This window comes from Carcharodon carcharias, chromosome 1, assembly GCF_017639515.1.
Source record: "Carcharodon carcharias isolate sCarCar2 chromosome 1, sCarCar2.pri, whole genome shotgun sequence".
Lineage (NCBI taxonomy): Eukaryota > Metazoa > Chordata > Chondrichthyes > Lamniformes > Lamnidae > Carcharodon > Carcharodon carcharias.
In genome coordinates, this window is record NC_054467.1 from 180,044,937 (window position 1) to 180,066,767 (window position 21,831).

Genomic DNA, 21,831 nt, shown 5'->3' on the forward strand with positions numbered 1-21,831 from the left:
TCGGTTAAGGAAGAAGGAGGACATGTCAGAGGAACTGTTTTTGAATGTAGCATCATCGGAACAGATGCGACGGAGGCGAAGGAACTGAGAGAATGGGATGGAGTCCTTACAGGAAGTGGGGTGTGAGGAGCTGTAGTCGAGATAGCTGTGGGTGTCGGTGGGTTTGTAATGGATATTGGTGGACAGTCTATCACCAGAGATTGAGACAGAGAGGTCAAGGAAGGGAAGGGAAGTGTCAGAGATGGACCACGTGAAAATGATGGAGGGGTGGAGATTGGAAGCAAAATTAATAAATTTTTCCAAGTCCTGACGAGAGCATGAAGCAGCACCGAAATAATCATCGATGTACCGGAGAAAGAGTTGTGGAAGGGGGCCGGAGTAGGACTGCAACAAGGAATGTTCCACATACCCCATAAAGAGACAGGCATAGCTGGGGCCCATGCGGGTACCCATAGCCACACCTTTTATTTGGAGGAAGTGAGAGGAGTTGAAGGAGAAATTGTTCAGCGTGAGAACAAGTTCAGCCAGACGGAGGAGAGTAGTGGTGGATGGGGATTGTTCGGGCCTCTGTTCGAGGAAGAAGCTAAGGGCCCTCAGACCATCCTGGTGGGGGATGGAGGTGTAGAGGGATTGGACGTCCATGGTGAAGAGGAAGCGGTAGGGGCCAGGGAACTGGAAATTGTTGATGTGACGTAAGGTGTCAGAGGAATCACGGATGTAGGTGGGAAGGGACTGGACAAGGGGAGAGAGAAGGGAGTCAAGATAACGAGAAATGAGTTCTGTGGGGCAGGAGCAAGCTGAGACGATCGGTCTACCGGGGCAGTTCTGTTTGTGGATTTTGGGTAGGAGATAGAAGCGGGCCGTCCGAGGTTGGGCAACTATCAGGTTGGAAGCTGTGGGAGGGAGATCCCCAGAGGAGATGAGGTCAGTGACAGTCCTGGAAACAATGGCTTGATGTTCAGTGGTGGGGTCATGGTCCAGGGAGAGGTAGGAGGAAGTGTCTGCGAGTTGACGCTCAGCCTCCGCGTGGTAGAGGTCAGTGCGCCAGACAACAACAGCACCACCCTTGTCAGCGGGTTTGATGACAATGTCAGGGTTGGACCTGAGAGAATGGAGTGCAGTAAGTTCAGAGAGAGACAGGTTAGAATGGGTGAGAGGAGCAGAGAAATTGAGACGACTAATGTCGCGCCGACAGTTCTCAATGAAAAGATCGAGAGAAGGTAAGAATCCAGAGGGAGGGGTCCAGGTGGAGGGAGAATATTGAAGATGGGTAAAAGGATCCGTTGAACTGGGAGAGGACTCCTGCCCAAAGAAGTGAGCCCGGAGACGAAGACGGCGGAAGAAGAGTTCAGTATCATGCCGAGCCCGAAAGTCTGTCCGCAAGAATGACCCAAACCTCCCTGTCGCTTGCCATTTTAACACTCCACCCTGCTCTCTTGCCCACATGTCTGTCCTTGGCTTGCTGCATTGTTCCAGTGAAGCCCAACGCAAACTGGAGGAACAACACCTCATCTTCCGACTAGGGACTTTACAGCCTTCCGGACTGAATATTGAATTCAACAACTTTAGGTCGTGAGTCCCCTCCCCCATCCTCACCCCCTTTCTGTTTCCCCCTTCTCTTTTTTTTTTCCCAATAAATTATAAAGATTTTCCTTTTCCCACCTATTTCCATTATATAAAATAAAAAAAAAAACCCACTAGAGCTATACCTTGAGTGCCCTACCATCCATTCTTAATTAGCACATTCGTTTAGATAATATCACCAACTTTATCTTTAACACCTATGTGTTCTATTGTACTATTGTTGTTGACATCTTTTGATATTCTGCTTCTATCACTGCTTGTTTGTCGCTACAACCACACCAACCCCCTCCACCTCTCTGTCTCTCTATCTCTCCGCCCCCCACACACACACCTTAAACCAGCTTATATTTCAGCTCTTTCCTGGACTCGAACTCAAGTTCTGTCGAAGGGTCATGAGGACTCGAAACGTCAACTCTTTTCTTCTCCGCCGATGCTGCCAGACCTGCTGAGTTTTTCCAGGTAATTCTGTTTTTGTTTTGGATTTCCAGCATCCGCAGTTTTTTTGTTTTTATCTCTGTGTTTAATTGACTGCCACTGCTCTTCAAGAAATGCCTACCTCCTTGAAGAAGTTCTGTTCCTCTCTGCGACAAGATTTCCGGATTTCTCTGTTGCCTTGTTCACCTTCATTGCTTTCCATTTCTCTCCTAGTGTTTGACAAGGTGTTTACTAAAACCCGCTTTCACAGCCATATCTCCTTTCTCAGTGACTGTCTCCGTCTCCGACTTACCCCACATGGCCATGCGCCGCCATATGAACACACTCGACCTCTCCCTCCAGCAGCACCGCCGTACCCTTTTTCAAAGCTGCGCGTGCCCCCAGTTTCATTTTATCCTTCGGCTCATCCGACGCCTCAACAAGAAACTTTTTCTCTTTCTCTCAAGTGCTAAGGAACGCAAGCTCCAACAACTCATCGACACCAACACCCATCTAGGACCCTCCACCCCTGCCTGTCCCTCCGTCCCCACCCCATCTTCCAATCCCAACCCCAGCCGTGTATTCACTATACCCCCTGACCTTCCCCTCTCCGATGCTGAACGTTCAGTGCTCAGCAAAGGACTTAGTTTCATACCCTTACGCCCTCACCTCAATGAATTTCGGGCTCGGCATGATACTGAACTCTTCTTCCGCCGTCTTCGTCTCCGGGCTCACTTCTTTGGGCAGGAGTCCTCTCCCAGTTCAACGGATCCTTTTACCCATCTTCAATATTCTCCCTCCACCTGGACCCCTCCCTCTGGATTCTTACCTTCTCTCGATCTTTTCATTGAGAACTGTCGGCGCGACATTAGTCGTCTCAATTTCTCTGCTCCTCTCACCCATTCTAACCTGTCTCTCTCTGAACTTACTGCACTCCATTCTCTCAGGTCCAACCCTGACATTGTCATCAAACCCGCTGACAAGGGTGGTGCTGTTGTTGTCTGGCGCACTGACCTCTACCACGCGGAGGCTGAGCGTCAACTCGCAGACACTTCCTCCTACCTCTCCCTGGACCATGACCCCACCACTGAACATCAAGCCATTGTTTCCAGGACTGTCACTGACCTCATCTCCTCTGGGGATCTCCCTCCCACAGCTTCCAACCTGATAGTTGCCCAACCTCGGACGGCCCGCTTCTATCTCCTACCCAAAATCCACAAACAGAACTGCCCCGGTAGACCGATCGTCTCAGCTTGCTCCTGCCCCACAGAACTCATTTCTCGTTATCTTGACTCCCTTCTCTCTCCCCTTGTCCAGTCCCTTCCCACCTACATCCGTGATTCCTCTGACACCTTACGTCACATCAACAATTTCCAGTTCCCTGGCCCCTACCGCTTCCTCTTCACCATGGACGTCCAATCCCTCTACACCTCCATCCCCCACCAGGATGGTCTGAGGGCCCTTAGCTTCTTCCTCGAACAGAGGCCCGAACAATCCCCATCCACCACTACTCTCCTCCGTCTGGCTGAACTTGTTCTCACGCTGAACAATTTCTCCTTCAACTCCTCTCACTTCCTCCAAATAAAAGGTGTGGCTATGGGTACCCGCATGGGCCCCAGCTATGCCTGTCTCTTTATGGGGTATGTGGAACATTCCTTGTTGCAGTCCTACTCCGGCCCCCTTCCACAACTCTTTCTCCGGTACATCGATGATTATTTCGGTGCTGCTTCATGCTCTCGTCAGGACTTGGAAAAATTTATTAATTTTGCTTCCAATCTCCACCCCTCCATCATTTTCACGTGGTCCATCTCTGACACTTCCCTTCCCTTCCTTGACCTCTCTGTCTCAATCTCTGGTGATAGACTGTCCACCAATATCCATTACAAACCCACCGACACCCACAGCTATCTCGACTACAGCTCCTCACACCCCACTTCCTGTAAGGACTCCATCCCATTCTCTCAGTTCCTTCGCCTCCGTCGCATCTGTTCCGATGATGCTACATTCAAAAACAGTTCCTCTGACATGTCCTCCTTCTTCCTTAACCGAGGTTTTCCACCCACGGTCGTTGACAGGGCCCTCAACTGTGTCCGGCCCATCTCCCGCGCATCCGCCCTCACTCCTTCTCCTCCCTCCCAGAAACATGATAGGGTCCCCCTTGTCCTCACTTATCACCCCACCAGCCTCCGCATTCAAAGGATCATCCTCCGCCATTTCCGCCAACTCCAGCATGATGCCACTACCAAACACATCTTCCCTTCACCCCCCTTATCGGCATTCCGTAGGGATCGCTCCCTCCGGGACACCCTGGTCCACTCCTCCATCACCCCCTACTCCTCAACCCCCTCCTATGGCACAACCCCTTGCCCACGCAAAAGATGCAACACCTGCCCCTTCACTTCCTCTCTCCTCACCGTCCAAGGACCCAAACACTCCTTTCAAGTGAAGCAGCATTTCACTTGCATTTCCCCCAACTTAGTCTACTGCATTCGTTGCTCCCAATGTGGTCTCCTCTACATTGGAGAGACCAAACGTAAACTGGGCGACCGCTTTGCAGAACACCTGCGGTCAGTCCGCAAGAATGACCCAAACCTCCCTGTCGCTTGCCATTTTAACACTCCACCCTGCTCTCTTGCCCACATGTCTGTCCTTGGCTTGCTGCATTGTTCCAGTGAAGCCCAACGCAAACTGGAGGAACAACACCTCATCTTCCGACTAGGGACTTTACAGCCTTCCGGACTGAATATTGAATTCAACAACTTTAGGTCGTGAGTCCCCTCCCCCATCCTCACCCCCTTTCTGTTTCCCCCTTCTCTTTTTTTTTCCCAATAAATTATAAAGATTTTCCTTTTCCCACCTATTTCCATTATATAAAATAAAAAAAAAACCCACTAGAGCTATACCTTGAGTGCCCTACCATCCATTCTTAATTAGCACATTCGTTTAGATAATATCACCAACTTTATCTTTAACACCTATGTGTTCTATTGTACTATTGTTGTTGACATCTTTTGATATTCTGCTTCTATCACTGCTTGTTTGTCGCTACAACCACACCAACCCCCTCCACCTCTCTGTCTCTCTATCTCTCCGCCCCCCACACACACACCTTAAACCAGCTTATATTTCAGCTCTTTCCTGGACTCGAACTCAAGTTCTGTCGAAGGGTCATGAGGACTCGAAACGTCAACTCTTTTCTTCTCCGCCGATGCTGCCAGACCTGCTGAGTTTTTCCAGGTAATTCTGTTTTTGTTTTGGATTTCCAGCATCCGCAGTTTTTTTGTTTTTATGTCCAGTTAATTATTCTTGCTTTGGATTGCCTATCATCCTTTTCTATCATCATCCTAAAACACACATTACAATGATCACTGTATCCTAAATGTCACCCCACTGATACTTGATCTACTTGACCCAACTCATTTCCAAGAATCAGGTCCAACAGTGTGTCTTTTCTTGTTGGATTGGACACACTGCTGTAGAAAATTCTCCTAAACACAATCTAGGAACTTTTGCCCCTCTTTGCCCTTTACGCTAGCACTGTCCCAGTCTACATTTGGGTAATTAAAGTCACCCATTATAACTACTCTATAATGCTTGCAACTCTCTGCAATTTCCCTGCAGATTTGTTCTTCTACGTCCTTCTCACTAGTTGGCGGTCTATAGACTACAGCAAGCAATGTAATTGCACACTTTTTATTCCTTAGCTCTAGCCAAATTGATTCTGTCCTTGAACCCTCTGGGATGTCCTCCTTCTGCAGCACTGCAATGCTCTCCTTAACCAATACCACCACCCCTTCTTCTTTCCTTCCTTTCCTATGTTTTCTGAACGCCTTGTAGCCAGGAATATTTAGCACCCAGTTCTGCCCTTCCTTGAGCCAGATCTCTGTTATCACCACAACATCATACAATCTGCGCCTGTAACTCCTCAATCTTATTTGCTATACACCGTGCATTCACATTCATGCATAGTTACCTTGATTTACATTTTGTTACTTTCTCCTTCACCCCAACTTTATCTATTAATTTACTATTCTCTATACTGGTGCTATCTGTCCCTCCCAGTAGTTTGTGCACCCTGGTATTCCTCTAATATTTTCTCTTAGTTCTCAAACCCCTGCCGAGTTAGTTTAAAACCCTGCCAACAGCACCAGCAAAACACTCCGCAAGAAACTCAGTCTTCAGATCAGGTGCAACCCGTCCGGCTGGTATAGGTGCCATCTCCCCCAAAGCCAGTCCCAGTGTCCCAGGAATCTAAAGCACTCCCTCCTGCACCATCTTTCCAGCCACGTATTCATATGCCTTATCATCCTATTTCTGTATTCACTGGCACGTGGCACTGGCAGTAATCCAGATATTACTACATTTGAGGTCCTGCTTGCAAATTTTCTACCTAGCTTCCTAAATTCTGATTGCAGGACCACATCCCCCTTGCTACCCAAGTCATTGGTACCAATGTGGACCACAATCTCTGGCTGTTCACTCTCCCACAGAAGAATGTCCTGTAACCACTCTGTGACATCCTTGACTCTGGCACCAGGGAGGCAACATACCACCTTGGGGTCATGCCTACATCCACAGAAACACCTGTCTGTTCCTCTAACTAATGAATCCCCTATTACTATTGCTCTTTCTTTCTTCTTCCTCCCCTCCTGTACAGCCGAGCTGCTCATGGTGCCAGAAACTTGGCTCGGCCTGCACTCTTCTGAGGAACCAGCTTCCAAAAGAGGAAACCGATTTGTGAGCAGGACCCCAGGGGCCTCCTGCACTACCTCCCTACTTCTCTTGAACTGCCTGGTGGTCACCCATTCCCTCTCTGTCTCCCGGCCCTTAAGTTGCAGCGTGACCACCTCTCCGAACATGCTGTCCATGTAGCTCTTAGCCTCGCGGATGTGCCACAGTGACTCCAACCGCCGCTCAAGCTCTGAAAGCTGGAGCTCAAGTTTCTGCAGTTGGCAGCACTTCCTGCACATTTGGTCATCTAGGACACCAGTAGCGTCCATGACTTGGCACATATTACAGGTCACACATTCCACTTGACTGCGCTGCCATGCCGTGTCTTAATTCTACTTCCCTTATGTTATTTTTATTCTACTCTGGATTATTTATATAACTTAATTATATTAGCCCTAAATTTCCCTTATTCCTGGCACTTCTCAGTTAAATCCAAGTATAGCTACTTGTTTAAAAATACTATCTTTTTCTAATTTACTCACTAAGGCCCTACATACCAAGGCCGTTGCTCTTCTTTCTGAGGAAAGGTAGAAAAGAAAAGGAGTAACTCCTCCCTCCTCACGCAACTTCCTTAGTCACCTCTGCTCTTGAACTCTTGCTGCTTGCCGCGCTGTTTTTATAGGTCCTCTGTTCTTCTCTAAGTTCTGCTGACTGCCTGGCTTGGGGTCCTCCTCTCGCACTTTCCTCTAGGTGCTGCTGACTGCTTGTCCAAGGGTCTCCCTCTCGCACTCTTCTCTAGGTACTGTTGACTGACTGTCCCAGGGTCTTCCTCTTGCACTCTCCCCTTTGTAGAGGAGATATAGATATGGGCCTTTGGACAATGATGAGGACAGAGGTGAATAAGTAGGTTTTTCACCTGCTGTATTTTCCTGGTATTTTCTGTTTTTGTTTCAGATATCCAGCATTTGCTGTCTTTTTTTCTTTTTAATTTTCACATTACATTTGCATTGGAGTGTTTTGATTCATATGCTTTCAGTTGAATTTCCAGGCACTTTCAGAGGGAATTACTACTCCAGGATTATTTTCTCCATTAGTTTAAAAATACCAGCTGCAAGACAACAAAGTGGCGATAATTTTCCACAATATGTTTTTCCATCAACAAAATGGTTACTTATCTAATCGGCATTTTGAGTCTTTATCTATCCTGCACTAGAAGTGAATTTTTTGTTAAATCATAGTTCATTAAAAGAATTTAAACAATCTCTAATTTTCCTGATTTATGGTGTAAATATCTTTAACAAATAAAATTAATGTTATTATTTCCATATTTTAATTACTGCAAAAGCCTACGGTAAGTTCAAGAATCTTGGGTAATTAGACTTTGTTAATTACAATCTATTGGAGTATTCCTTTTGGCCTGTGACTGCTGCATTGGAGAATCTTGCCTTTAAATTGGGGGAAATCCTGATCCTAAATAGAATAGATGACACATTTATGAAAACCTGTGGGAGATGATTTGTGTTCCACAAGTGGGCTGACTGCTGAGTGAGTTACTTTCACAATTTAACATATATTAATGGAACAGTAAAATGCTTTTATAGCGCATACACTGTCATGTTTTTTCTCCTAAAATGTAGTTGATGAATAAACATTTTAAACAATTTAATCATAATATGGCAAATGATTAAATCCGAACTTACTTTCTCCTGTCAAAAATTATAGTCTGCTGGTCTTACCAAAATATATAGATAATATATGTTACGTTAATTTGAAATTTTGTGCTCATCAAGATGAGGAACTGTACTGTCAAGTATCTATTACTTTCCTATCTTGGTATCCATCCATCCATCCATTTTCACATCACTTCTCCTGGTGAGGGTTGGGGTGGCAGTAAGCCGAGCACAGCTGATCAGACTTCCCTTTCCTCAGCCACAGATTTCAGCTCCTCCTGGGGGATTCCGAGCCGTTCCCAGGCCACCTGAGAGATGTAATCCCTCCAGCGTATCCTGGGTCGACCTTGAGGTCTCCACCCAGTGGGCTGTGCTGGTACAGCTCCAGCAGGAGCTTACCAGGGGGCATCCTTATCAGATGCCCAAACCACCTCAGCTGGCGCCTCTGGAACCAAATGAGCATGTCTCTACTCCGAGGCTGTCCTGGAATTCCGAACTCCTCACCCTGTCCCGGAGAGTATGTCCAGCGACCCTGGTACCCACAATCCTTTCAATCATTATCCATAGTTCATGACCATAGGTGAGGATGGGGACATAGATTAACCAGTTGACCGACAGCTTTGTCCTAAAACTCAGCTCCTGCTTCACCACTATGGACTGGTAGAGTGCCTGCTGCACTGATCTGCTGGTCAATCTCACGCTCCCCTTGCCATCACTCGTGAACAGATCACAAGATACTTGAACTCCTCCACTAAGGAAAGCTGTTTCCCACTCACCTGGAGAGAGCAAGCCACTCTTTTCTGGGAGACAACCATGACCTCAGATTTGAAGGTGCTGATTCACATCCCAGACGCATCATACTTGGCAACGAAACATTCGAGGCAACCTGGAGATTGCAGTCAGATCAGACAAGAAGCACAACATCATCTGTAAACAACAGCGATGCCGCCCTCAAGCCCCCAAACTAGATACTCTCTGTACCTCGGCTGTGCCTTGATATCCTGCCCATGAAAATCACGGAGAGGAGTGGAAACAAGATGCACCCTTGGAGTCCAATGCCCATCTTCAACGAATTGACTTAACGCCAAGAATGCGGACACAACTCTCACTCCGCGAATAGAGGGACCCGATAGTGCGCAGAAGTGGCACCAGCACCCCATATTCTCTTGGTATCCATTATCAGTGTTAAACATTCTCAAAACAGTTACAACACAGCCAATTCAGAATAAAGCTTCCCTTTGCTCAACTCCAAAAAGGTGTCTTAATGTAAAGGCCCCATTCCCAAATGGATCAGAGTGAATTTTCTTTTCTCAAACCCACCAGCTTCTCTGAAGAGAAGTGCTTTTTCACTAAATTATGTGAAATGCTGTGACCCCGACGGTTCATCAGTTTGAAGTCAAGGAATTGATGTTTTTAATAGCTTTCCTTATTCCACCTCCAATCCATGTTACTGCTTACTCTCATCCTTACAAATAATATATCTGGGCCTGAATTTTATGCCCCCCCTGCACCGTTGGCAGGTTTTTAGGCCTCCCGCATGAAATTGAAGGAATGGGATTCCCTCCGGGTTCCCGCTTCCCTGACCACGCAATGATTTTACACTTGGGTGGGCAAGGCCTTGGACGGGAAAGCCACCCCTTGCCCCATTTGAGGCTCTTGAGTTACCAATTATTGGCCACTTAAGGGCCATTTCCTGCCCAGCCTCCAATTTTAGGCCAGCAGGAGGATTGACCTTGCATGGGCGAAGCCCAAACATCAACAGAGTTAGATCTTGGATGGGAAGTGGAGGAACACCTCCATCAGAAGCCACTTCTGAAGTCGGGCCCCCAAGACCTGGTGGCCTCTGGACCTCCTGCCCCCAACCCGTCCTTTCCCATGGGACCCCAACCACCTTCTTCCTGCCCCCCAGGCCATCCTGGGACCCTTTAAACTTACCTGGGCCTGTGTTACCCAGCCTTAGTATCAGGCGTCCTAATGCACTTCCTCTTCTGTCCACTGCAGCTCCCATCGCTTAAGGGACTAAGGCCAGACATCCCCCCCCAAGTGAGGGACCGAAGTCCAGACTGAAGCCACTTCATGCTCATTCGAGTATGAAATGGATGTGGGGCAATCAGAGTCAGCAGGGATGTGTTCCTTGCCGACGTTCAGATGGCGGGAAGCAAGACCCTGCCATCTGAAAAGTTCAGGCGCTGGATATTAAATACACAGGTCAGCATTTGGAGTCACACACAAGAGAGGGGGATATGAGTGGAGCAGAAAGAAAAAAACGGAACAATAAACCTGGTCAGAGTGACATTGATACCACATGAAGATTAGACAGAGAGATAGAAAAGATGGAAGACAAAAACAGAAATTTAAATAAAACAATGTGAGTGGGAAAGGAGAGAGATAGTTGGTTAAAATGTATATTTTCTTTGTCCATGAGCAATGCCACAGGCTATCAACAATTTATAATACATTGTAAGTTGCATGGTGTAATGTTGCTGTATTTATAAATTAGCATTCATCCAACTAACAGTGAACATTGCCACTGGAGAAGTTTTGGTTTTCTATTTTCCTTTAGTTTTTTGAGGAATATCAATGCCTACATGCTCTATTGAAGGGGATGTATAACAATATTGCTAAGGATGTGATGGAAAAAGTGCAGAAAATCACAGAACAATGGTAGGTGAAATTGTGAAATTCAAATGCATGGACATGAATAAATCCCAAGTCAAAATCATGACTGACCCAATCAGGGCAGATGAAGAGAATCCGTTCCCTTTGGCAGAAGAGTTGAGATCCAGAAGGCACTGATTTAAGGTGATTGGTGAAAGAAGCAACAGCGATATGAAGAAAAACAGTTCATGCTATGAGTGATTAGAATCTGGAACGCACTGCTTGAGAGTGTGGTGGAGGCGAATTCAAATTTGGCTTTCAAAAGGGATTTGCATAGTGATCTGAATGGAAAAAAAATTGCAGAGCCACAGGGAAAGGGTGGAGTAGTAGGACTAGCAGGGTTGCTCTTGCAGAGTGCTAACGAGGATACACTGGGCTGAGTGGCCTCTCTGCTGTAACTATTCTAGAATTTTAGGTACCGGATTTTCCAGCAAGCTTGCCCATGTTGGCTGCACAATCACTCGCACAACCTTCAGGAGGGCAGCCTCCAAACTGTCAGTTTCCACACCCACCATCCTGTTAAGCATGGCAGTTGGGCTTCCCAGGCTGCAGGACCAATCAGAGGGCCCACAGCAATGTCAGGCCAGCAGCCTCACTAGGAGAGATGGGCACTCCTGAGGCAGACAGTCAAACTTGAGGGTTCCTCAACATGGAGGTGTCCTCAGTTGCCTGCATAGAATTCATGAAATAAAGAGGCTAAATGCTGGTATGGTCATCGGGGAAACCCTCCCGCAGGATTAATAATGGATGGGGCTGTGACCTTTCATTCCTTCTGACACCATAACTGGGGCACTGTGCATCTGGCTCAAATTGCCTGTTGTTCAATGGCCACCTTAATTGAGCTGACAACCTCTGTACTCATTGGGGGGCTGCATAGGCATGGGGAAAATACCAATGCCAAATGTCCCCAATGTGGACCCTTAATTGGATTAATTTGCTGCTCACCTCCATGGGAGTTGGCTCCTGACCTTGTTCTCTGTTGAAGGTGGGAATGTCTTGGGGAAACTATCCTAATGCACCCCCCCCCACCCTCTGCCCACTCCCCCCACCAACCTCTCCAGAACTGGGAAAATCCATCCCTATGATTCTCTTTAGCCATTCTGATTTCCTGCACTGGATTTAATTCTCATAGTCCACTTACAGCTCGACTATCTTTTCTTTCATAGTTCACACAAAGCAGGATCCAATTTGCTGGTCTTCCTCCATAGGAGGTCAACTCTGGTACTCCTTAGCAACATCAATGAGAAACATTAGGTCTGTTTCCAAATGCATGCTGATGATATCTAGCTCTGCTTCTGTCTTTAAATTAAAGGCAAATCAAGCAAGATCTAAATGACCCAAACTGTCCTGCAGCTCAGTGTCTTCAAAACTGAGCTATTCTTTTTGGCTCTGAGCAGCTGCTATTTCAGATGTAGTGCTGAACTCCAAGCTCAGCTGCTCCCCCTCGCATCTCTATTATAAAAACAACTTCCCTCTACTTCAGCAATATCTGTTTCTTCCTAGCAGCTCCTGCCTCACGCACATGCTTTTGTCATCTTGAAGCTCAATCTTTCAATTACTCGTTAATTGGTCATCCGCCTACAGTGCTGCAGCCCACGTCCTCAATATAGAATGCACTACATTCCCATTGCCCCCACCTTCTGCAACTTCACCTGGAACCATACCGCAGCAAGCCAACTTCACAAGTTTTCTTACTTTAAGATCTTTCCAGACCCCTCTCTTGTTTCTCCTTAATGATCTCATTCTGCTTTACATCCACACATGCACTATCGGCCCCTCTTCACACTGGGGTGACCTTGTCTCTCACTGCTCCAGTCATCATGCTCCTGCCCCCTGAAACTTTCTGCCCAGCTCCCTCTACCTTGCTACCTCCCTCTCTCCATTTTGAAATGGCGCCTTCGGGTTCCACCCACCCTTGAATTTTCTTAGAGTTCATAAGCCTCTAAAAATGTCAGCTTCTGGTTAACAATCTCACTGAGGCACCTCCCATCATCTCGTATTCAGGAAATTATATCTTAAAATCCCCACGTAGTTAATTTGCTGTGCTAAGCTTCACTGGCCAAGCATATACATAATGGAACTAACCTCATGCTGCAGAGGGTAAGTGCTGATAAGCACAGGATGTCACGAGGCTGTCATGTAACAATGAGTCACTTAACCTAACCATGAGTATCCAGCTTTTAAAAATAAAACTGGCATTACTTTTTTAAGTTTATTTAACATAAACATGACATTGTTCTGGTGTATATTAATGAAGTAGGAGGGCATGCCAGGAGCAGCACCAGGGTATACCTAATAATGAGGTGTCAATCTGGTGAAGTTGTAACACAGGACTACTTGCATGCCAAACAGCATAAACAGCAAGTGATAGACAGAGCTAAACGATCCCATAACCAACAGATCAGATCTAAGCTCTGTGGTCCTGCCACATTCAGTCGTGAATGGTGGTGGACAATTAAACAACTCACTGGACGAGGAGGCTCCACAAATATCCCCTTCCTCAATGATGGAGGGGCCCAGTGCAAAAGATAAGGCTGAAGCATTTGCTAAATCTTCAGCCAGAATTGCCGAGTGGATGATCCATCTTGGCTTCCTCTGGAGGTCCCCAACATCACAGATGCCAGCCTTCAGCCAATTGATTCACTCCACATGATATCAAGTAACGGCTGAAGGCAACGGATAGAGAAAGGCTTGAAAAGATTCCGACAATAGTACTGAAGACCTGTGCTCCAGAACTTTCCACGCCCCAAGCCAAGCTGTTCAGTACAGCTACAACACTGGCATCTACCCGGCTTTTTGGAAAATTGCTCAGGTATGTCCTGTACACAAAAAGCAGGACAAATCCAACCCAGTCAATTACCACCCCATCAGTCTACTCTCAATCATCAACGGTGCTATCAAGCGACACTTGCTTAGCAATAACCTGCTCACTGACACCCAGTTTGGGTTCTGCCAGGGACACTCAGCTCCTGACCTCATTACAGCCTTGGTTCAAACATGGACAAAAGAGCTGAATTCCCAAGGTGAGGTGAAAGTGACTGCCCTTGACATAAAGGCCACATTTGACCAAGTTTGGCATTAAGGAGCCCTAGCAAAACTGAAGTCAGTGAGAATCTCTGCTGGTTGGAGTCATACCTAGCACAAAGGAAGATGACTGCGGTTGTTGGAGGTCAGTCATCTCAGTTCCAGGATATCACTGCAGCTGTTCCTTAGGGTAGTATCCTCAGCCCAACCATCATCAGCTGCTTCATAAATGACCTTCGTTCCATCATAAGGTCAGAAGTGGGGATGTTCACTGATGATTGCACAATGTTCAGCATCATTCGCAATTCCTCAGGTATTGAAGCAGTCCATGTCCAAATGCAGCAAGACCTGGACAATATGCAGGCTTGGGCTGACAATTGGCAAGTAACATTCACGCCACACAATGACCCTCTCCGAAAAGAAAGAATCTAATCATCGCCGTTTGATGTTCGGTGGCATTACCATCACTGAATCCCCCGCTATCAACATCCTAGAGGTTACCATTGACCAGAAAATGAACTGAACTAGCCATATAAATACTGTGGCTACAAGAGCAGGTCAGAAGCTGGGACTCCTGCAATGATTAACTCGCCTCCTGTCCCCCCAAAGCCTGTCCACCATCTACAAGGCACAAGCCAGGAGCGTGATGGAATAGTCCCCACTTGCCTGGATGAGTGCAACTCTCACAACACTCAAGAAGATTGACACCATCCAGGACAAAGCAGCCTGCTTGATTGGCATATTATCCACAAACATTCATTCCCTCCACCACCTACGCACAGTAGCAGCAGTGTGTACCATCTACAAGATGCACTGCAGGATGTCACCAGGGCCCCTTAGACAGCACCTTCCAAACCCATGACAATTACCACCTAGAAGGACAAGGGCAGCAGAATGATGGGAACACTACTGCCTGGAGGTTCCCCTCCAAGTCAATCACCATCTTGTCTTGGAAATATATCGCCATTCCTTCACTGTCGCAGGGTCAAAACCTCCCTAACAGCACTGTGGGTGTGCCTTTGCCACATGGACTGCAGCGGTTCAAGGCAGCAGCTCACCACCATCTTCTCAAGAGCAACTAGGGATGGACAATAAATGCTGGCCCAGCCAGCGAAGCCCACATCCCGTGAATGAACAAAATAGAATTAAAGGTTTTGAAGCTAAACGTGAATTGGTGTTTTCTTGTGGGAAAAAAACATAAGATTTTTATTGGCAAGAAAGAGATACTCATTTAAGATCAGCACTAGAAGCATAAAGAGGGTGATTTAGATGAAATCCATTACCACAAATGACAAGTTAGAGATAAGCACAGCATTTAAGAGGAGGACTAAATCATTTTAATATTAAAGAGGACTAAGATAGAGTACAAAAAGGAGGGATTAAGTATAGCTGTGGTGTGGAGTTTACAGCGATGCAGGATGATGAGCTAAAATGCCTCCTTAGCACTTAATAATTCTGTGGTGAACAGCTATCAACAATGCAAGAGAACTGAATCAATCACTGCTTGTCTTTGTTAGCCCATGACACTTAATCTGTGTTCAATTTTTCGTAGGCTCATTAATTTCTTCGAATTGGTCCCTCTGATATTGAGCACCACTGTGTTCAAATGCAAGCTTAAAGAACCCATAGAATGACAGACAAATAGCAAGGACTACTAAATGAATCCTGTATGTTTTTATTATTTTAAAATCTTAACTTAGAAGACTTCACTCTGGAAGTACCTGATGGATGGCATGGAGAAGTATAGCAATTGGCTGGATTGAAATTTGGGGCAGGATCTGATTACAATGGGTCCCCAGCCCTTTACCCCTACAAACAGTAATTCCAGCAGCAGGGGGCAAGTGCTTTTTGCATCTGCTGCCTTCCGCCTAGTGTCACTATAAGTGGCAGGAAAGGCAGAGTGATTTTATCCACCAGCTCAGCTTTTCTTGGAGCCAGTGTTAAGTATTTCTACAAAACTGGGGAAGTAGAGCTCAAGAGTCAAACCCTAAAGACAATGGTATCATTCCATGGGTTTGTTCCGAAGCAATTCCAACCATCAGTTATGGGAGTTGATGCTGCTCTGAGATCCTTAGCCTAATATTGTGAACACCGGAACAACATCATAAATAGAGTAGGTGCACACCCACTTTGTGTAAGTGCCCTTGTCCTTGAAATTTGGGAGGGTGTCAGTGCTGAGGTTAAAGAAATTTTAGGGCCTTCCTGATTAAAAGAGTTGCTTTCTTAATGTGAATCTGGGCTGTTTTAAATATATTCAGTTTGTCATTCTATTTTTATAGGAGCCATGTCAGGCGGATTTAACTTCCAGGTTACAGATGGATTGAACTTTGCTCCACGGCAGATCTTTAGCATTACTGCTGGAGCACTGGTCATAAACATGGAAGCAAACAATGGTTTAAGAGTCTTTCCAGGTAAGCTGTCGGTTCTTCAATATAGTTTTGGTCAATTTTATATTTTGCTGAAGTGCTGCATATGATGAAATTGTCTGCCACTGAAACAAATACAGATTTATTTGCAAATATTTTTTACGTGAAATGTAACAGCCATGTGAGGAGGGGTAAAAAATGACTCCCCTACCACTCCAAGTCTGACCATAACAGGATTATTTTTGTGAATATGTAAGGATGAAAGAATTTACTCACTGTCTGGGCTTAGCCATTTACGTGCTGATTGCAAAGAAGCTAGCCTTGCAGGCTTTCTCGAATTAAAAAAAAAATTCTTATTGAATTAAAAACCCACCCGGTAAAGATATAAAAATATTTGAAAAGTTAAACCCGCATCTGCCCTTTGCAACACGCACATACACACACAAGCATGCAGAATTACAAGTTTATAGTTGGTAGCTACTTTCTTAGCCAAATTAAATCCCAATGCAAAAAGGAAAAAAAAGAGTTCTTTGTTGATAGCTGTGACTGTGGCTGATTTCTCCACAGTGGTCTTGAGATTTCAGGAGTTGAAGTGCATATAAACCTGCAATTGCCAGAGACAATTTATATTTTAAATGTAACCTGTCTTTTCCAGAAGTCGGGTCCTTGCGATGGAAATTCACTATCTCTGCTGGATTTTTAAACTGTAGGAGATAGAGTTTTAACTTGGGAGAGAATAGAAGGGAGCTTGTTGTTGCTTTGTTAGCAGCTTTCCCAGATAACTACCTGTTTTAGCAGCTTGCCTGCTGTATTAAAAGAAATTTCAAAAATGGTTACTCCAGTCACATGACCTCTCTCACCATAATGATTTCATTAGCTGATTTCTGAACTGGCTGTGACTATTGTCCCATGGCCTATTATGTCCCATCAATTAGCTTTTGAATGATTCATTATCTACCTTGATGAGATAGGAAAACACCTTTCATATAGCTATTGTCCTAGTAGACTTCCTGCCTCTGCTTAAGAGGTAACCTTATAGAAGTGTAAATGTGAGGTCCAATACAGTTTAAGTAAATCTTTTGAAGTAGTTCTTGATATCAGCAGGCGTGAAATTCAACAAAAGAATGTTGTGGTAAGTCTGAATTGTAATTCACATTGGAGTTTTCCAGAAACTGGTCAACTTGTAATACCATATGTCAGGTGACTTGTGGCAGCTATTTTAAGTCAATGTCTTTTCTTGCTTTTGAAATATATATTTTTAAGTAGTTCAATATATGTTTGATCTGCCAATGAAATTATAGATGAATATAATTTATGCACAAGTCACATCATCGTGAGAGGAAAGCTTGATTTTTTTCTTTAAAGGACATGCATTCAGTAGCTGACTAAACCTATCCAACTTGTACCCTTATGCCACTTCATTCCAAGAACAAAAAAAAATATAAAATATAAAAATAGGAGCTACTGCATTGGAAGTTGTGAATATATTCAGCAAGCAGGGAAATTTCTATAGGTTATCATAATGAATTTGAGCAACATTTCTGCCGTCATCATGAATACCACACCTTCCTACACAGTAATCTATTCATTGAATGTTTATGATCAAGATAATTATTCTTTGGTATTTGAAATAATATCTTTTTACAAATAGTACTTTGGTCTGGTATAGCAATCTTTCAGCATAAGCTTGATCATGTGAAAATATGAAAAGATAGGAACAAACAGGCTGATCCATTGACCTCTCTTCCAATGTCGTTGTGTAACTTCAACACAACATCAACCCCATCTCTCCCCTCTACCTATAAGCTATACAAATTACAGGGAGAGCCAAATAAATAAAGGAAAACATAGATCAGCTAGGGAAAAGCTGATCCCAAAGGTGATCAAATGAGATCTGGAAGGCTCATTTCCCCACCCTTCCCCAATGTCCAGCTGCTTTCTATAAGCAAGTATGTTGCCACACTCTAGAACTCATCCAGCTCCGTTTTGAATGCTTTCAGTGAACTTGCTCTCACTGCTCCCTCTGGAGTGGCACTATTGTGCCACTGTAGCAGAAAAAATATCCTTAACATTCGGTCCTTCATTGGCTGAAAACTAATTCCTGAGGCCTGTTCTCCAGATAATCAAAAGATTGGACAATATCAAGTTTCAGCATACAGTGACAGAGTCAAAATCTGATCTAATTTTTGGGCTATGCTTCAGGCACAACATGCTTGACAAGTTAACTTGGTGGCAGAAAGATCCATTAAATAAGTTATCCTGTTGATGGTGGGGCAAACATTAAAGACGTATGCTGCAGTAATATTTTTGCAAGAGATTATGATTAATCTTAAAACACTTCTGGTTCAATTTTTGTTAATGTAGCATCTTCTACTATGTGCTTTTTAATCTTCCCTACACCTTCAGTCTTAGCAAACCTTACAAGCCTGTACCCCTGAAAATGTCAACGATACTTGTTGCTTTAAACGAAATTTGTCAACTGTTTTTAACCCAGTATACAGATGGTAAGCTACAATTAAGTAGGCATAACTCCTTCCTAAAAAAAAAATGAAACTTCTTGACTGGTGCTAAGAATGACGCTTAAAATTTCTGAAAGACGGGAAGAGTGAGCTTTAAAAATCCACAAAACGATATTGTCATGGTGAGAGCAGCAGCTGTTGTGATCTGATGATAGCAGCAGCAGCATGCATGTTCTGTTACTATGCTGGTCGAAGGCCATAGATTTCTAGGATTGTGCTGAGTGATAGGAAAAGACTGTATAGATTTTCCCAGAGAACCATAAATTCCAAAAAAAGTTGTTTGGGGGTTGGGTGGCTTATCCCTTGGGGCACTAAGAACACAAACCCACAAGCTTCCATTCTGTGAGCATTAAGCTCCAATGTAATGAACTGTCCTCCTTTTATTGATTTTCTGTTTGTTCGTTCATCTCAGTTCTCTGAACAGACTTGAGCATATGCCATGTTCTTGTTTTAGTATTTTGTGCAGAAATGCAGAACTTCTTAAAGGATTTGCCCAGAAATGTGGTTATTTAGTCTTTAAAACAGAAAAGGTCATGTTACGGCCCTTTATGTCTACATCCTGGTGTCTTTGTGCTTAAAGCAAAACTATTTTGAACAACCAGTAATGTTCAGTAACTGTAGTTGTTAAAAAAAGATCTCCTGATTCTTTGCAGTCAAAGCAAAGAGGGCGTTTCCATAAGCATGTCAACTCTGTGAAGCGATGCTTATACCCATGTGAGTTGGAGACTCTGATAAGAGATGATAAAGTTACCCTTTATTTCGATTTTAATAATACACCAGAAACCACTTGAGATACCTGCCATACCCTCATATCTGTTCCAAAAGGCAATAAATACTGCAATGTCAGGATATTGCATTCAGACTAAAACTAAATGGTTCTTTACAGACTGCTGGACAAGCAAAAAGACACAGCTTTACATACACAATCTATAAACTGAATGCAAAGAAAAAAATGTTCAAAAATGTACTTCTTTTCAGCCATATTTGATTGAGTCTCAAAAAGCAGTTTATGTGGAGATGACTATAGAATCCTTCTTAACCACCATAGGCAGCGCAAAACAGGAAACTGGAGACCCCATAGTTGCTCCTCAATAAATGTCTGCCTTTACTTTAATATTATATCTAGCTTATTTGATCAAATTAATTCTCAATGGTCAGATAGTTGAGATGTGAGCCATTTCTAACACTCAAATACAATGGAAACAGTAGTTTCCAAACCATCTGCTGGGATGTTTGACACTTCAAAAATAATTCCTTGGCTGAGAACTATCTATCAACAAGTGAAATCCTACCTTGCCTTTTGGTGGTCTTTTATGAATCAAAGCATTTGCATTCAGGTTAATTTCTAGAGGGATAGATTTGAAAAACAGAGGGCTTGAATCAGACCTCATTTCCATTTTACAAAAAGGATATAGAGGCAATGGATTAGGTACAAAAAAGATTTACTACAATTAAACCAGAACTGTCTGGGGTTCTTGAAAAGAGAAGACCATGGGCTGATCTGGTACCGATCTTTGAGATTAAGAATGGGCTTAATGGAGTAGACGTACAGCAGATGTTTCCATTTTCAGGCAAGACCATAATATAAGATGGTCATTAATAAATCCAATAGGAAATTCAGAAGGAACTTCTTTAACAAGAGAGTGTAGAATATGGAACCCACTACCACAAGGACTATTGAGGTGAACACCATAGTTGCATTTAAGGGAAAGCTAGATCAGCATATAGAAGAGAAAGGAATAGAAAGAATTTGAAGGGGGAGATGGATGAAGAAGAGTGGGAGGAGGTTCATGTGGAGCATAAACACTGGCATGGACTTGTTAGGCTGAATGGTATGATTCTGTGCTGTAAATATTTTATAATACTTTATAAAAGTAGCATATGGTTTACAGGGGCATTAAAGGCACATTTTTCCTTGAGCTACAGACTACGAAAACACAGCTGCTATACTGTTAATCTACCAGTATATTTAAATAATGTACATTTTCAGCCTCTTTCGGTGCAAGTCCCTTAATGGTTCAGTGATTTAGGATAGAATGATTTAATTTGTATACTCACGTGCTCAGAAACTCCCGTGCCGGTTCTAACTGGCCTGAGTTGGAATCAATATATTAAAATGCTTTCTTTCAATGGACCAACAAATTGATTAGTATCAAGCACCAAACATCTGCATTATTTACTGATCAGTGAATTAGCCTATGACATGCAAACAAATGGGTTCGAGTCTGCACTATGAATTTTAATGAGAGTTTACTTCAATTTTGACTGGTTCTGAAACCCTTTATATCTAGGGTTATATAGCAAATGGAGGGCAGAAATCTCCAAAAACACTATAGCCAACATGAGAAATATTTTCTGATACTGTTTTTCTGTTTAATATGGACAGCCTAGACTGATGAAATTTAATTTTACCTCAGCTATACATCATCCTGTAGCAGATACAATGCCGTAGAGGTCATTTGCAACAATATAAAAGCTGATTTTTTTTTTATATAGGCAGTTCCCAAAACAAAAATTGTTGAAAACACTCTACAGATGCTGCCAGACCTTGAGAGAGAAACAAAGTTAATGTTTCAGATTATTGACCTAAAAAGACCTTCAACCTTAAATGTTAACTTTGCTCTCACCACAGATGCTGCCTAACCTGCGGAGTGTTTCCAGCATTTTCTGTTTTTATTTCAAATTTCCAGCATCCCAGAGTATTTTGCTTTTGCAGTCCCAGAAGCAAACTGCCTCTCGAGTCAATGATACCCCTTTACCTTTTTTATGCTGCTTGTATATTGCAGAAGCACCAATGCTGTCTCCGGCTCTTTTGCTGCCCTTCTATATTACTCGACAGGTTGCAAATCGTCAGAACAATATTTAGTTGCTTAAAAGCTAAGCGCTGTATTTTCTGCCTGCAAGAACTTCCAGATAAGCTGGAAC

At 44.1% G+C, this 21,831-nt stretch overlaps 1 protein-coding gene across 1 annotated transcript in view; it reads left to right on the forward strand.

Annotated features, from left to right (window-relative positions):
- cspg4ba (chondroitin sulfate proteoglycan 4ba) overlaps positions 1-21,831 on the forward strand; it is a 144,709-nt gene that overhangs the window by 62,799 nt on the left and 60,079 nt on the right. The window contains exon 7 of the mRNA XM_041191583.1: positions 16,301-16,432. Within this exon, the coding sequence (XP_041047517.1) occupies positions 16,301-16,432 (132 nt within the window). The remainder of the gene's footprint in view (positions 1-16,300; positions 16,433-21,831) is intronic.